Source organism: Malus sylvestris, chromosome 6 (genome assembly GCF_916048215.2).
Source record: "Malus sylvestris chromosome 6, drMalSylv7.2, whole genome shotgun sequence".
NCBI lineage: Eukaryota > Viridiplantae > Streptophyta > Magnoliopsida > Rosales > Rosaceae > Malus > Malus sylvestris.
In genome coordinates, this window is record NC_062265.1 from 24151847 (window position 1) to 24167582 (window position 15736).

Below are 15736 nucleotides of genomic sequence, written 5' to 3' on the forward strand. Positions count from 1 at the left end.
CATTCTTAAATATACCAATTTGTTATATGTAAAATGTACCCTTTTTTTAATATAAAATCTATTCAATTTTTTTTCTAATCCATTTTTAAACTTATATGGGTACATTCTTTTTTCTTTATTTTGAGAATGTATCCATGTTAAGTTTAATCGAAGAAATTTACTAATTTTATTAAGCCTAATATCTTCTCTTTTTTTTTTTGTGATTTTGAAGAATGTACCCATGTTTTGATACAATAATTTTTTGGTTAATTTTGATGAATGTACCCATGTTTATATATATAGACACACACACACACAATAGTATATTTATATTTTAATATTTTTAATCCCACAAATTATGGTTTTCATTTAAAATCTCATTAATATAAACAACTATAAATTTCAAATTTTAATTAAAAAAATATAGTAACGTACATAGAAATAAATTATCACATTAATTTCAAGGACTTAATTGGATCAAAAATTAAAAACCAACAAGGTTTCAGTCAAAGAATATTTACAATTAGGGACCACATCCAATGTCTTCCTAAAATTAATTGGCAATATGTATGAAGTAGCTCAACATTTTATAAGCATATGCAATGTCCCTTAATTCCTTGATGTGAGATTCACACTCTCAAATTAATATTTTAACAAATACATATCTATTGTACTATGCATACATAATTATACAACTAGCAAGTTTAATTGGTGCAATTTTGATGTTACATATCTTAAGATCAGATACTCCATAATTGTTGATTTGTTTTTATTTTTTTCTTTTATTTTAGTCTATGAATAATTGTGAGCAGGCAGTGGGTCATATTTTCTTTGTTTCTTTCAGTAACTGGATGGCCTTTCACCTTATCTCCAAACATGTCTATTTCATATGCTAAAACCAAAATGGAAGAAATTTGTATGATTAGTCGACGCAGAAGGTACGAGGGGTGGTGACTGGTGAGTCACACTGTCTCAGTTCGAAAGGTGAGTTGGTCATGCATTTAATCTGAGTTCAACATTTTAATTAAGTTATTAATTATCATCAAGTTCAACCCATAAACACGAGCACTAAATTTGTATGCATAAATAATGCATGTCCTTTGATCAGTTCTAATAAGTTAATAACAGCAATACTGAAGCCTGAAGGCTGAAGCAGCCGGACTTTAATCACAATCTAGACAAAGAAAGAGAGCAAAAGAACAAAGAAAAATGGACGTAAAAGCATTTCTATCATATATGTATATACAACCAATTATGTCATCATTGTTGACCATATCTCTCTCATAAAAATTTAGTTTTATGTGAAACTTGCGTGTATAAACACGCTGCGATAGGTCGCATTATATTGATTAGGAGAAAAACATGTAATTTATGATGGGAGATGTACTTCTTTCTCCCACCAATACAAACATGTTGAGATAGGTGAAATCTCTATTAGGAAACTAATTTGCACATAACGGGGTTGTATATATTACTTTTTTTCTATCTCTTCTCAAATGTGTGTAAGCTTCCATTCTCTATTACTATAATAACTGTGGTAAATAAATATGATTAATTAGATAGTTGTACCAGTTCTCTACCCTGTTTAGGTTTGTATCATGGAACGCACATTCATGCCAAAATGAACTAATATGGGATACAGAGGCATCGATATTTCAGTTAAAGTGAGCAAGTAGACTAATTAGGTCACATTGTCCACTTACTTTTAAAGCCGTCCAAAAACAGTTATCTATTATTTTCGTTGAAAGTTTGAAACTTTGAGGAATAATACTATGGGAGTTACTAACTTTTTAGATCAAATTTGTAAATTATATTATGTGTAATTAATAAAAAAAATAAACACGTTAATCAAAACTTAAGTAATTATTCAATTATCAACAACAACATCATATGGTTTACAAAATCATGAGAGATTTTTCAGTGTATCGGAAACACAGCCCAATACACCAATTGTAAAACAAAATTGGTTAGAAACTTGAAGAAAAAAAAAATTTCAACCAATTGTATTATGATACTTTGTGTTTGAAGTCGTGTTACCACCACACTGAAATTTTCTCTAAAATTTAGTCTAAAAAATTGATCTCCTAGCATTATTCTTAATTATTAATCAAAATAAATGGATTGTGTTACTTTTTTTTTTTTTTTTTATCAATTAATGCATTTTATTTGTTTTTTCTGAAAATTAACGATTGGTTTACTTAATTTTTAAAGACGAGCCTAATGGCCTATGTTTAGGACCGATTTGCATGAATATTTCTCGACATTGATACGATTCTCGTCATCTTAAATCATTCAAAAAGAGATGGCTACGTGTAAAAACATGGAAAATGTACTAATATATATGTAGTTCTGCTCTCCCTTATCATGCTAATATTTTAGTGTCGATTAATGCGTGTTTTGATATTTTATAGAAGTAGATTTTCGGTTCATGAAACCCCTTTTTGACTTTCAGCACACCTTCTGTCTATGTCGGCACCTTGAGATATATTTAGACCCTGCTCTTTCTCCTTTTCTTTATTTTAATTAATAATTTCTAATTTCTTGCACTCCTTTAGTATTACCAAGTTTCCTGATCCAACTACCAAGTTAATTACTTGAAAACCAGAAATTAATTGATAAACCTAAAAACCATTGGCTTAAGCTGGGACTACATACTTTGGTTAACTAGTTGAAAACCAGAAATTACTTGTTAAACCCAAAAACCACTGGCTTAAGCTGGGACTGCGTACTTTGGCCAATACCAAAACTGATGGAAAAAAAAACGTGCTGGATATGACTCACTAGTTATTTAAAGTCCTAAAGTCCCTAAGTCCTCCTCAATTAGATGAAAAGAACAGATGCCCAATGGACTTCCAAACCACACCACTGCCGCTCTAGGACACATTAGAAGAGCATGTTCAACAGTCTTTGCCTCTTTATCACAAAAACCACAAGTATCGTCTATAATTACCTGTCAGCTCTTCATATTAACTTTGGAAGGCAAAGCATTCATATACCCACGCCATACACAAATTTTCACTTTCCCCGGGACCTTAGCTCGCCACAAAGCTTTCCATAGGAATCTTGTATCACCATTAATCACCGATCCAATAGGCTCATCACCACTCATTCCCGAACCCGATCGAGCCACAAAGTATGCACTCTTAGTAGTGAACAAGCCATTAGGTTCCTTTATCCAAATCAACAAATCCGCACAGTAGAATAAACTCAAGGGTATACTCAAAATCAAATCTACTTCTTCCTCCAAGAACCAACTACAAACTAAAGTTGAATTCCACCGAATCCCATCATCCTCCACCATCAAAGATCTCACCGTGAGCTCTGGGTGTACCCCCACAGGTCTGAAGCTAAGAACTTTGAAGAAGTGTTCTCGTGGCAGCCAGTTATCCCCCCAAATATGGATTCGTAAACCATCCCCCACCCTCCATCGTGAACCACGACAAATAATATGCCTAGATGCCGCCACAATACGCCAATAGTAGGACGAATTAGGTTTAACTGGAGCCTGTAAGAACTCAGAAGTAGGATAATACCGAGCTTTGAAAATTCTTGCCACAAGAGAGTTAGGTTGCTGTAGTAATCTCCACCCTTGCTTCTCAAGCAAAGCAAGGTTGAATGCATATAAATCTTTAAACCCCAAACCCCCTTCACTTTTTGGCTTACACAACCCTTGCCATTTAACCCAATGTATTCTCCGTTTTCCACCTTCTCTTCCCCACCAAAACTGGGCCACCGTTTGGTTTAGCTCATCACAAAAAACTTAGGTAGCAAGAATGTCTGCATCGTATACAATGGCACTACCTGAGCAACCGCTTTAATCAAAATCTCTTTACCATCTCTACTTAACAAAGAACCACGCCAACCGTGCAACTTTTTCCACAATCGATCTTTAATCTAAGCAAATGCGTCTTTCTTGGACCTACCAATAAACATTGGTAGTCCAAGATATCGGTCGTGATACTCCACCCGTTTTATCCGTGGACAATCGGCCAACAATTGTGCATCCAACTCCGCAAGGTTCCTACTAAACGCAACACTACTTTTAGAAAGATTAACCGCTTGCCCAGATGCCCTTTCATATGTGCACAATAATTCTTTCACCTGCAAACACTCCTGCAAAGAACTCTTGGAAAAAATAAAGCTATCATCCGCAAATAACAAATGATGAACACTTGGAGCCCCTTTACATACCTAGACCCCCTAAATACGACCTTGTGCTTCCCAAGAATCAAATAATGTTGATCATCCCTCCATACATAAGACAAATAGAAAGGGTGAAAGGGGATCTCCTTGACGAATTCCCCGTTTCAGATACACTAACCCCACAGGCTCCCCATTCATTTTGAACGAATAAGAAACCGTAGACACACACATCATTATCCATTGTATTCATTCCTCCGTGAAACCCAACATTCTCATAATCTGCTCCAAGAAACTCCATTCAATACGATCATAGGCTTTACTGATATCTAACTTCAACGCAATCACCCCATTCCATCCATTATTCTTCCTATGCATATAATGAGCAATCTCGGAGGCTACCAAACAATTATCAGAAATTAGACTTCCCAGTATAAAGGCACTTTGCGATGGTTATATAATTTCCAGAGGAATGGCCTTCAGACGGTTAGTAAAAACCTTTGAGCATATCTTATAAATCACATTACAAAGACTAATCGGCCTAAGTTCAATCATCGCTGAGAGATCCACTTTCTTTGGAATCAAAGTGACATGGGTATATTTGATTTTATTAAGCATATGACCCGATGAAAGAATATGCCTTACCCCATCACACACATCTTGGCCGACCGTCTCCCAATGCTTCTGATAAAAACCCGATGACAAACCGTCAGGCCCCGGAGCTTTAGTTGGATGCATTTGAAACAAAGCCCCTTTAATTTCCTTATTGGAAATCTGTCGAAAAAGCTCCTGGTTCATCATAGCCGTGACTTTGGGTGTGACCACCCACATGATTTCAGACACATCCGTCGCACCTTGAGAATCAAACAATTTCGTGAAGTAATCAACAATCACCGTCTCCATGCCCCTCTTGTCTACATGCCACACCCCTGCCTCATCATACAACCCCGGCAAAACATTCCTACGTTGTCTTCGATTAGCCTTCTGGTGAAATTTTTTTGTAATTTGATCCCAAAGCTTTAACCAATTTTCCTTGGACCTCTGCCTCCAAAACGCTTCTTCATATGTTAAGAAAGCTTGCAACCGAGTGTTCAATTCATGTTGTTGTGCAATAGTGGTTTCAGTAAAAGGCTTCCTAAATAAAACATTCAACTTATCCTTCGTTTCTGAGATTTCCCCCGGAATTGATCTTTTTGTTGTTTTTGCCCAATTAGCCAACTGTAATCTTGTCACCTTAATCTTCTCCATGACTCGAAACATTGGTGAACCATAGAACTCTGTTGCCCAAGCTTGTTGTACTGCCACTATATAGCCCTCCTCCATCGACCACCCTTCCTCATAACGGAAGGTTTTTTTTAATCTAACTTTGTTCTTAGGCACCCATTCCAGCATTATATAGGTATATGGTCCGAAAAATTCGGTTTCAAATGAGAGACTCGAAGCCCCGAAAACACATCCACCCACTTTTGTGACGCTACAACTTTGTCTAATCTTACTTTGATTCCCCCATATCTGGTAGTCACCCAAGTAAATTTATTTCCAATATACCCCAAGTCTTGTAACTGGCAACTTGCTAATGCATTCTGAAACCCTTATATTTGCCGGTCATTTCTTACATCACCTCTTTCCTATTCCTCGACACAAAATTTCATTGAAATCTCCTATGCAACACCACAGTAGATCCGAACTTTCACTCAGCCTTTGAAGCAAACTCCATGATTTATGTCTATCTGATTTCGCTGGAAAGCCATAAAAGAAAGTAAGTTGCCAATGAGTATCATCTCTTATTCTTCCAACCTCCAAGTCAATATGGTTTGACGAATAAGATCGTAGCATCAAAGTTGCCTCACTTTTCTACATTGCACATAAACCCCCGGACCTTCCCGAACTTCGAACTGTAAACACAAAATCAAAATTCAACTATGATTTTAACTTCTCCATACGCTCCTTCGAACATTTTGTTTCGCACAGAAAACTCACCATGAGATTTTTGAAGAGAACAAGTCTCTTTAGCACCCAAATTGCCTGGATGCTCCCAAGCCCCCGTCAATTCCAGCTTACACAACTTATTGGGCTCGGCGGGGTTGAACTTCGTCAGCCTTCGCCGCTGTGAACCTCATTGAAGTAGCCAAAACATGCTTTTTTACACCCGGGATCAACCCCCACTCCTCATTCTCATAGTGACATTTTTTCCCAACTCCGGTGGAACAAAACGTCGGGTTTTAGACTGCCTCTTTTTATAGGTATTAGAGACTTTCCCTCTCGAGCTATCATTAGGCACTGTTCCCATGCCAAAAATAAACAGAGCTAAATTAAAAGGGTCTGAATCAATGGACCTAGGAGAGTCACCTCCTACCATCGTAACCTCACCATTAACCCCACTCGCCAAGGTTAGAGCAATGGTCTCATCATCAATCCCCTGCATCTCTTGATTTCCTCCCTCGCCTCTTAGGCTTAGTTCAATCGCAGCCCCAAACAGCCGTAATGGTTGCCTCATCTCTGTCACTAAGCCCTCCCTCCCATCCTCCAACATATCTTGGAGTTGTCTACCCAGTGCCCTTGGCATGAAGGGTACCACTGCCAACCGGTATCCTCCACTATCTTGTTCTCCTACGGCCTCATTCAAATCAGGGATTGAAGAAGTTCCTTGTCCCACTGCCCTCGTCTCCATCGAATCGCCTTCTTCCACTTTTATTGAGACATCAACCTCCTCCAACAGCGGAGCCTTCATTACCCAGCCACCCTCCACATCTAAACCAAACAGTCTCCGTATGGGGTGTCGATAATCTTTATCCAGCACGTCCAGTTGGAACCAACGACCATACAATTTAGCCTTATCATCTAGAACTTTTCCTTCATAACACTCACATTGGGCTTCAACATGGTCCATCATTTCGCATAGAAAGCATGTGAGAGGTAATTTCTCATACCTACCATCAATTTGCATTTGCCTGCCATCCAATTGTATATTCACAAACCTTCGCAACGGATTCGTTACGTCCAGTCGCACCCGCACACGAAGAATGCTACCAAATAATTCATCCTTGCAACTTTGATCTGTGAGGATGTACTCTCCCAATATATTTCCTAAAAATTCCCCCATATGTTGAGTCATGTAGCATATGGGTAACCCCTTAAACTGCACCCAAAATTCCTAAAAGTGCAAAGGAATCCGAGCAAGGTATGCCAACGTATTTGCCTTTCCAAGCAACAACAAGTACTGCTTGTTATACAGCCATGGTCCTCTACGAAGAATAATGGTACGTTCCTGCATGGAATTGAATCTGAAAGCAAACCAATTATCCTCTAAATCCGTCACCACCAATTCGCTTTAGGACGCCAAAGATTTATCATCTGTCATTTAAAGGCTTCCTTATTCACTGCTTTGTGTGAAAGGACCCTTCCCACGAGGAAGACCCTCAAAGACTTCAGTGTTGTAGCCTCCATCTGATCAAAAACCACGTTGTATGGTTTACAAATTCAGGAGAGATTTTTTTTTTTTTTGTATCGGAAACACGGCTCAACACATCAATTGTAAAACAAAATTGGTTAGAAACTTGAAAAAAAAAATTCAACCAATTGTATTATGATACTTGGTGCTCTGAGTCGTGTTACCGTCACATTGAAAATTTTCTCTGAAATTTAGTCTAAAAAAATAATCCCCTAGCATTACACTTAATTATTAATCAAAATAAATGGACTGTGTTACTTTTTTATTTTCAATTAATGAATTTTATTTGTTTTTCTGAAAATTAACGATTGGTCTGCTTAATTTTTAAAAGACGAGCCTAATGGCCCATGTTTAGGGCCGATTTGCATGAATATTTCTCAACATTCATACGATTCTCTTCATCTCAAACCATTCAAAAAGAGATGGCCACGTGTAAAAACATGGAAAATGCACTAATATGTAGTTCTGCTCTCCCTTCTCATGCTAATATTTTAGTGTCGATTAATGCATGTTTTGATATTATATAGAAGTAGATTTTCGGTTCATGAAACCCCTTTATGACTTTCAGCACACCTTCTGTCTATATGTCGGCACCTTGAGATATCTTTAGACCCTGCTCCTTCTCTTTTTCTTTATTTTAATTATAATTTCATGCACTCCTTGGTATTACCAAGTTTCCTGATCCAACTGCTAAGTTAATTAGTTGAAAACCAGAAATTAATTCTTAAACCTAAAAACCATTGGCTTAAGCTGGGACTACATACTTTGGTTAACTAGTTGAAAACCAGAAGTTACTTGTTAAACCCAAAAACCACTGGCTTAAGCTGGGACTGCGTACTTTGGCCAAAACCAAAACTGATGGAAAAGAAATGTGATGGATATGACTCACTAGTTATTTAAAGTCCTAAAGTCCGTAACAACTAGCCAATTTTGAAGAAACAAGATCATTGTTCATCTTTTGCTACAACCTTAGCTTTGTTGTTATATACTATTGATAGTTAAAGATTATTAATTAGAATAGAGGTCAGAGAAATTTTAAATAATTAAAAGTGATGTTTGACAAACTGCTTTTTAGGAAATACTTTGATGATGATGATAATTATTATTATTATTATAACGCTTACGAGCTTATGTGTTTTTTAGAAAAATATGTTCAAACAAGCCATTAGAATTTACATTTAAAACAATACCTATTCAGAATGAGTGGATAACTATGATTTATCACTAGTTGTTTTTCATTTTGCAACAAAAAGATATAATATCCAACATAAACATGACCGTATCACTCACTGTCACGTAGCAGAAGGAATGATCAGTGAAATCAGCCTTCCTAGCCTTACCGACTTAAAGCACCTCTGTCACGTAGCATGGGAATCTCCTCCCTAAGTTTTTCTCAATCTTTTTGCTCTGATAGACTCGTTTAATTTGCATTATGGCAATACATCCAAAATAAACCTGCTCATGATGGAGACCAATAGTTAATTCAGCCACAACACAATTGAGACACCAACTAGTGGCAGGAGAATCGGGTCTCTATCAAGAAACAGGCAGTGTTCAAATCAATGGAGAGGCAGATATTTCGAGGGTAGCATATTAGGCAAGCGAGTTAGGGAGTGAACCTGTTCCTTTCCTCTAGGGAATTAACGATGTACATATCTATCTGTCTGATGAATCGAATTCTGATAAGGACTATAACATCCATGGATTCTTCTAACATGACATGCGTGAACAAGGTTACGGATTTGATACGACTACAAGAACACACAATGTAGGGCTGAAAATTATTACAAAACCAATAAGAAGGGAGAAAGAAATTGGCAAATTTCAATACCCCAGATATATATATACTATTCTTCTATATATGTGGATGCTTCCACTGCCTTATATATGTAGTGCATGAGAGAACTAAGTACATTCTGATCTTCTAATCACTATCTTTTTGTTCCTAGCTCATTATCTTTTTAAATTTCTAATTAGGAATGCATATTTCTCTTTACATATCTCACTATGTTGATTTATATAGTACTTGAGCAATAATTCTAAGCTCGTATGTCAAACTTCACCGAATCTGTTTACCAAATGCTCTAGACTCATCTGTCAAAGTATTGATAGCTAATTCTTATTCAGTAATGCTAGGCTCGTCAAAGTTATCACCAAATTTATGTACCAAATCTGCTTTACTAATTAATGAGAACCTTGCATTCCTTAATGTGTCTTTAACTATTCTCCTTTTGTCACATTAAAGCAAAATCTTTGCTTTAGTTGGTTTGCCATGAACCTATTACGCTCCCATACCAACCATTAATTCCTCAAAGAACTGTGCTTGACATAGAGACATGGCGCGCTTAGGAAGTTTTCTTTGGGTGAACGAGGTATATAAAGCTTGGTGTGGTACTTTTGCTTAAGTTTTCTTGTAGGTGGGTGGGTTTTAGTAACGGTGACATCTAAGGGATTGAAGAAGGAAGTTGAAATGAAGAAATTTGACAGAAGCGGGTGAATTTGTGTAAAATGGGTTTGAAATGAAGGTGAAAGGCCGAAAAAGCTTGCAGCCCTGGGCCACCTTGCCTTAAACAACTGATGGGTGAGCAAAATCGGATCGGATAGGGAGATTTTTCGAGGTCTATCCACCATTGCCATTCGATGGGTCGGCCATTTCCTAGAAAACTAATATTGCAAGCGTATTTTATTTCTTGTCAATTATAAAGAGAGAATATGGTTCATTAAAAATAATAGAGACCAGATTCTTAAGCAAATTGAGAGACAATATGAGTTGGAGTTTCCTGGCAAAATCATGGGCAACAACAATAATTAAGTGATGTCCTCCCTCAATTAAGGTATTACAAATTAGTAGGGAAGAGAGCAAGAATGTGTGTTAAAGTTTTGCACACGAAAAGCTCATTAGGATTTAGCATTTTATACTTTAATTATTCAAGTTGGTAGTTAATCATTCATGCCTAACCACCTTTCTCTTGTCTGCTTTTATTGGCAGTGTTGCTTGTGGTACTCCCACTAGCTTCTATGGTTTCTCTCACTTGGTGGCTGCGATCGGCGAGATGCTCTCTGCTGGATGACGGGGTCTTCTTTCTTTCCATCTCTACGGTGCTGTTTGGTTGGGTTTCCAGCGCTCTTTGGTGGTGGTGTTTCGTGCTGGTCGTGGGGTACTGTTGCGGCAGCGCTCGGTTTTTCCGTTCGTTTGTTTCTAGCTCTGGGCCTCAACTTATGTTTTGTGCTTCTTTGTAATTGGATCTTGTTGTACAAAGTACTGACTGAATCAATCGACAGGTCTCTCTTGGGGTACAAAAATTTCACAATCATGTTCTTTAATTCGCAGAGAGTAGTGAGATGGTAGAAAAATGCAAGGAAATCAAAGACAGAGAAGGGGGCAAAACATACATGTGAATTTTATTCACTCAAATGCATATTTTTCTTTTCAGTAACCAGCTTCAAGCTCACAATGCAGCAAATCAATAAAACATTATCAAAGGAAAAAAGAATAATAAGAACAAGAAATTCGAAAACTCGAGAAACAGAAAACCTCGCCAAATTAGAACTTCAAACCTATACATGCTTTTCTATGTTACAGAATGTGCAAGTGCAGCAGAGCAGAAAGAAATGCAGTGAAAGTGGACATCTTTTTCTTCTTTGTGGATAAATCTTTCGCTGTTTTTTCCTTCATAGTTTGAAACTCAAGCCACCCCACCTCTTTGTCCCCTCTTTCTTTGTCTTCTTCGTGGTCGAGTTTGTGTCGATGAGGTTTTCCAGTGACTTTGCTTTTCTGTCTCGGGTCCTACCGGCTTCTTTTAGAAGCTCGGATAGCCTTCTCTTCTCATCTTCAAAATCCGGATTTGCAATTCCAAGCTTTTCTTCTCGCAATTTAAGGACATACTCCAGAATTTCAATTGCATCTTCAACTCTGAAATAGAATCCAGAATACAATTCGTTGAAAACTTGATAATTGAGTCATAATAATCAAGTTCTTGCTTCAAGTACTAGACAGTGTACCAGAACCGGCTACAATTATCAGTAGAGCATTCTCCGTAAACACACATCGTGAACTTTGATTAATATATAAAAGCAAAAAAGGAATAAAAATCTGTTGCCAGACTCATGCAAATTATGTAAACCTGGAAAACATGCATTGACTGCGATGCTGGACAGTTAAAGAAATAAAAAGCTCGTTCAAGGTGAATCAACAACATAGAACTAGAGTCTGGACTATGGAATATGTCCTTGTAGGACATGTAGGGAACCTCGCAACTATTTCGAATTTTAGTGGACATTCAAGTTTGCTGGCTACAAGGGTCGTACACTTTTCTAATTAGTAAGAGATGGGCCGCAAAGGGCCAAGCCATACAGAAAACAATGATTTTTTGCATAGAAGGTTGAAGCAAATGAGAAACATGGTACTGGTACTATAGTGAGAAAGAAATGTAAGCTGAGTACTCAATATATTACCTCCCCATAGCATCATAGGTTGCTGCAAGATTGCTATATACTCCAAGAGTATCCTGATGACAAGGACCACACTCTTGTTCTAATATCCGTCTCGCTTCTTCAAACAACTCAGCAGCCTCATCTATCTTGAACAATTGAACACAAGCCAAACCCATCTGGTTCAATACAACCCCAAAGAAGGGTGACTTCTTCTCTCCACTAGCTCTAAGTTTTGTTACAGCGCTTTCAAAAGAGTTCCTTGCTTCTTCATATCTCCCAAGCATGCAAAACATCACTCCCATCCGCGCTTCTATTCCAGCAATTGTGCTTTGCTGTCCTGGTTTATCCTCTAACAACTTCATTGCTTTCTGCAATAACTTAAGTGCCTCCCCGGGCTCATCCATTGATTCATAAATGGCTGAAATTTCAGTCAATCCACCAGAAATCTCTTCTGATGTTGTTCCAGGCACAGGTTTCACATATATCCTCAGGGCATTCTCACAGTATGATTTGGACTCCCGGAGCTTTCCAGTCCTATGATATAGGTCAGCAAGGCGTACAAACACAGAGGCAACAGAAGGATGGTTGTCGCCCTTTGATGCCTTTAAAACGGTGAGTGCCTTCTGATAGGAGAAGACAGCCTCATCAAAGCGACAAAGAGACATATAAATGTTGCCTATGCTGACATCAATAGCAGCAACCTCATTGTCTAGCCCATTTGCAATCATTGCCATGCTGGCAAGGACAAGGTGCTCAAGTGCTGATTCATAATCTCCCTTTGCCTCGCATATGAGAGCCATCAGCCGGCGGTCAGCTGACTCTTCAAGAGATGCTGGTTCACTATGAGCACGGTGAATTTCAAGGGTTTTCTTGCACAATTCTTCTGCTCTATCAAACTGCATTGCTTGGACATGTGCCTCAGCTAAATATCTGCATATCCAACACCAGTCAACTTAAATAAGGTAACTCTAACTTTCTTTCAAACTATAATTAAAATTAGTCCATTATCAAAAAAGAGAAAGATATAAGACACGTCCTGCATCCCCGGAAGCAGACAGAACACACAACTGTATGTAATAAATACGAGGTTGAAATCACTGCATTCTTTAAATGGTATCTGATTTCACAAAAACCGAGTTAAGCATTTTCCATGCCAACTAGGGTAGATAGCTAGAACAACAAATACCATGTAAGTCGACCTTCATGCCAAGTATCCCACATTTTTCAACCTAAAGCTTTTAGGAAAAGGAAGGCATGTACTGTCCCGCCAAATTCAGCTCATACTTGCACCAACACCCCACATTACATGCAAATTTATTCAAAATTTATCAATTTGGAAAATGAGTTTGACAAACCTAAACACCAATGTCAATCGTGCAACGAACTTAACCACTTCCTAACCTCAAGTTACAGTCAACCGATCGATAAAATTGCTCGAACACAACCCAATTTAAGTAAAGCCTAATCATCTTTATTTCCTTCACCTCTGATCAAATTTGATTGTGTTCGCAATTAAAGACCCAAACTTTCAGCTGGCTGCATAAATTACTCGCATAAAACACTAATAAATTCTCCAAATTTGGCTATCTAATATAGAATCACAAACAAACAAGCATTAATATTACATCTACAAGAAACAAAAAACGATGTTGATTCACCATTTTTGTTAGGCGAAACGATGGCGGTTTTATTCAAAATTCAAAACAAAAACGTTCCCACCTTATCAATTGCTACACACAGTCACACAATTAAACTGATCCCATAGTAATTTAAAAGAGCAGAGAAATCAGACCTGCAAGTCTCGCCAACTCTGGGATCAGTGTCGCCCAAGGCCTCGATCTGGATCTTCAATCCCTCCTCATAGCATTCAATGGACCGGTCCACCTGACCCAGCATTGAATACGTGTCCCCGAGCTGCATGTGCCCAGAGAACGCAGCGAGCGCGTGATCCGCACCTCTTCCGATCTCTGGCACCCGAATCGCCCGGTCCAGAACCGGAACCGCCTCCTCGAACCGGCCCAAGCTACAGTAAATCGCCGCCAGCACGTGCAAGCTCATTGCCAGGTCCAGACTCGGCTCGCCATCCACCGCGCACCGCTCGAACGACTTTGACGCCCGGACCGCATACTCCAACGCTTTGTTCGGTCCTTCCCCCGAGGCGATGGTGTCGCGAGCCAGCTTGAGCAGAAACGGGCCGAGATCCGGGTTGTCGAGGGAGGCATCGGCAAGAATCGGGTCCGGTGAAACGGGTTGAGGTTTTTTGGATCGGGCGGGCGAGGGTTTGGATCGGGAAGGGGACGGGGACGGCGGTTTTTTAGTGTGGGGCGAAGGGGTTTTGGAAACCGGGGCGGGTTCGGATCTTTGGGGCTGGGGATCCGGGACCGTGATTCGGATCGGGGCGGAGTCGGGCGGGGTTTTGACGGAGACTAAACCCGGCATCCTCGCTGAAGAAGAAGAAGAAGAAGCGATTGTGAAAAATGCAGAGAGAACTGGGATTTGATTAAGTGGGAGGTAATTAAGTTAATCGCGGATTAGAACTGGCCACCACGCCCAACAAACTGAGAGAGTGGGTGATTAATTAATTAATCTGGGAGTGATGTGATTAGGGGTTTAGAGAGAGAAAGTGAGGAGAGAGATAGAGAGAGAGGAGGGGGGGGGGGGACTGGATATTTGCAAGAGAAGTAGATGAGATGTCTCTCCAGACTGTGCTGGCAAAAGCGTGAAGGAGGTGGTTGGTCTGTTGGTTTCAGACTTTCAGTTTTCTTTTACCGCGGGGTGAAATGGTAATTTGGGATTTGACTTTGACTTGCCGGTGGCGGTTTCTTATTGGAGGCAAGCCCGTTCAATGATTGTTACCGTTGTAGGAGACACGTGTTCTTGCATTACTGGTGTAAACTCATTTTCTTTTGTTTGTCAACCTCAAACAATTGTAAGAGAAAAAATTCAATCCACACTCTTGTATAAAACTGTGAACTTGCGCTTTTAGTATTTTGGATAATTTTTTTATTTAAATGTCAATAATATTTTTATATTTATAATTAGTCGCATATTTGTTGAATTTTTTCGTTAGTTGTGAGTACAGCGATTTGTGATACGATACATGCGCACATTTTAATCAGGTATATGATACATGCGCACATTTTTTTCATATCATGCACACAATTTCCTTTTCTCAGCTACTGTGTCAAAGAAATCAAAAGAAAATTATGAGTCGAAATCAAAAGAAAATTATGAGTCAAAATAAAAAATAGGTGCGTAAAAAGTAAAAAATATGTGCGAGAATCATTTTTCTATTTGCTAGTCGTCTTGCACTTGTAATTCATACCGTGGAATGCATATTAGTAATGAGAGTTGTCTGTTTAATTTGGTACTATTTGCAGGCAAAATCATAGAGCTCAATATAGCTTATCATGAAGATGTGCACTTTACTACTTTAAATACTTGAAACAATGCAATAAAAAGAAGGGTTAATTAGATTAAAAGTCAAGTGAAATACATGGTGTGATGACGCTCTTATTATACATGTAATATTTGCATTTATGCCCTCTCAAAACTCACAAATTAAAACTACTTGTAGTAGGGAGATGAAAGACAACAGAATTTGAATGGATTTCCTTGCACTTTTTGGTTGAGAGAAAAGAACATGGAAAATGAAACAATTATTATTTTGATTTTTATGCAAAATCTGACTCTTATGCTACATAATTAAGAGTCATCCACCAACATGTCCAA

General features: G+C 38.4%; 1 protein-coding gene across 1 annotated transcript; it reads right to left on the reverse strand.

Annotated features, from left to right (window-relative positions):
- Positions 1–10949: 10949 nt before the first annotated feature.
- Positions 10950–14690, reverse strand: LOC126625896 (protein KINESIN LIGHT CHAIN-RELATED 1-like). Its single transcript, XM_050295015.1, has 3 exons — positions 13797–14690; positions 12026–12934; positions 10950–11483 (listed from the first exon to the last, which is right to left on the reverse strand). The coding sequence occupies exons 1-3, from the start codon at positions 14441–14443 to the stop codon at positions 11243–11245; spliced, it is 1797 nt and encodes a 598-aa protein (XP_050150972.1). The 5' UTR covers positions 14444–14690; the 3' UTR covers positions 10950–11242.
- Between the last annotated feature and the right edge of the window lie 1046 nt (positions 14691–15736).

Excerpts from the sequence above, each read along its gene's own strand:
- LOC126625896 (XM_050295015.1), bottom strand. The coding sequence starts at position 14,443 with ATGCCGGGTTTAGTCTCCGTCAAAACCCCGCCCGACTCCGCCCCGATC. Across the intron at positions 12,935-13,796 it reads AGAGTTGGCGAGACTTGCAG|ATATTTAGCTGAGGCACATG; the intron begins GTCTGATTTCTC and ends TTGGATATGCAG. Across the intron at positions 11,484-12,025 it reads ACCTATGATGCTATGGGGAG|AGTTGAAGATGCAATTGAAA; the intron begins GTAATATATTGA and ends ATTCTATTTCAG.